This window comes from Camelina sativa, chromosome 8 (assembly GCF_000633955.1).
Source record: "Camelina sativa cultivar DH55 chromosome 8, Cs, whole genome shotgun sequence".
NCBI lineage: Eukaryota > Viridiplantae > Streptophyta > Magnoliopsida > Brassicales > Brassicaceae > Camelina > Camelina sativa.
The window spans coordinates 11,380,319-11,381,931 of NC_025692.1; the positions used below are offsets into that span (position 1 = coordinate 11,380,319).

The window sequence follows — 1,613 nt, forward strand, 5'->3', positions numbered from 1 at the left end:
CATAATTTGACGTGGAGTCTTGCTTTTACATCACATCTAAATTCTGAAATCAGCCCAATTTCGAATACACAAGCACAAGCATTTTCCTTGTCAAAAGCAAATTCATGATCATGCCATCACCGAAACCACAATGATGCAAAAGAAGACCAGACCATACTAATTTTCTACCATTGAGGAAGCAGAGACTAACGAAGGTTTCGGAAACGTTGTAAAACAAAAAGCAAACAGACTACTTAACCCTAGGAAAATCATCAAAGTTTATCAATCTTCTCCCGAGATCTTTGCAGCAGAAGCGTACTAACTTATACAGCCTTAGAACAACTTGAATTGTGATTTACTTCTTCTTCCTTCCACCACCTCCCTTGGTTTTCTTATTTGCTGCTCCTTTAGTGGTACTCTCTGGGATCTCCTATTAGAAAGTAAAAAAAAATATTATAAACACCAAATGATGTATGTATATCTAAAACATGTGGAACACAAAGTAGAGTGTTCTATTTAACACAGGATTAAGAATGGAGGCGCTTAGTCTATGTAAGGTAGTTTCCAGCTCAGCGACGTACACTAAACATATAGCTAAGTAGAACTACAGAAATTATGGCAGATTGATTTTAAATATTCACCGTGATATTTAAACTCTTGTGCCTAAGCCACCTCCAGCCACTTGAACAGAAAGGTCGGAACCCCGAGATAGAGAGAACAACTTAAGGCTAGCAATTTTATTGGAGGTGTTCCATCCAAAAGCATGTAGAGAAAATACTTTATTGCTGATAGCTGGTTTATACTGCTGGAGCAAACATTTGGTACCCTGTGATCCAGTATATTGAGGAATCACCTCAGAGGCAACTAGGCATATAAGTTTTCCCTTAAGTGTGTGCATATATTTCCATCCATTTCTGGACTTGTATTAAGAGTTTCTGGCTAGCTATGGACACAGTGAATTCATTATCACAAGGTGTAGGTGGGCAGCATGAAGAAGATCAACGTCTCACAAACCACGAATCGGGGAATTGTTTTAACATTCATAGACTTACCAACTAATTTACTAATCCGTGTTTCTTTTGGCACTTAAAAGATTATAGGACGTACACATTCATGTGCAAGTCAAAAGAAAAGTTCTTAAGAGCTATTTGGTTCAACCATATATAAAATTGAAGGAGACAAACCTTTCTCTTAGCAGGCACGGATGAGTTAGCAACTGGCTTGAAAAATGATTCCAGCCTGTGAAATGTTTAAGAAATAAATGAGTGGAAAGAGAAGTAAAAGCTTAAATCACCACTATACTGTTCGAGAGGTGCATACCTGCCCTGGGATGATTTGTTCTTCGCAGTTTTAATTTTCTCTATGGCCTATATAAAAAATTTCAGATCATCCATAATATTGTCAGAATAAAGCATTGCATCTATATGGCAATATGGAACAAAGTATGACAACACTACATGAAACATACCTTTGTTACCCTATCAATGTTGAATCCATTTTCATTCACCAAAAACTGAACTATACCCTGGCAAAGGAGAAAACAAAGAGGTAACTAAAAAACACTCCCGAAGAATCTAAAAAGGGGGAGAACTCAGTTTCTACCTCTTCATCTGGAGAGGTCCACTTAATATCAA

At 37.3% G+C, this 1,613-nt stretch overlaps 1 protein-coding gene across 2 annotated transcripts in view; it reads right to left on the minus strand.

Annotated features, from left to right (window-relative positions):
- LOC104706974 (flap endonuclease 1-like) overlaps positions 40-1,613 on the minus strand; it is a 5,089-nt gene continuing 3,515 nt past the window's right edge. The window contains exons 14-18 of one of the 2 annotated variants that reach the window (XM_010423216.2): positions 1,582-1,613; positions 1,448-1,504; positions 1,300-1,346; positions 1,164-1,218; positions 40-409 (exon numbers count right to left, since the gene is read on the minus strand). The exon at positions 1,582-1,613 is cut by the window's right edge and continues 22 nt beyond it. In XM_010423216.2, coding sequence (XP_010421518.1) covers positions 335-409; positions 1,164-1,218; positions 1,300-1,346; positions 1,448-1,504; positions 1,582-1,613 — 266 coding nt within the window. In that variant the 3' untranslated portion in view covers positions 40-334. Of the gene's footprint in view, positions 410-611; positions 806-1,163; positions 1,219-1,299; positions 1,347-1,447; positions 1,505-1,581 lie in introns of those variants that run through there. The other variant, XM_019228423.1, reaches the window with a different exon arrangement.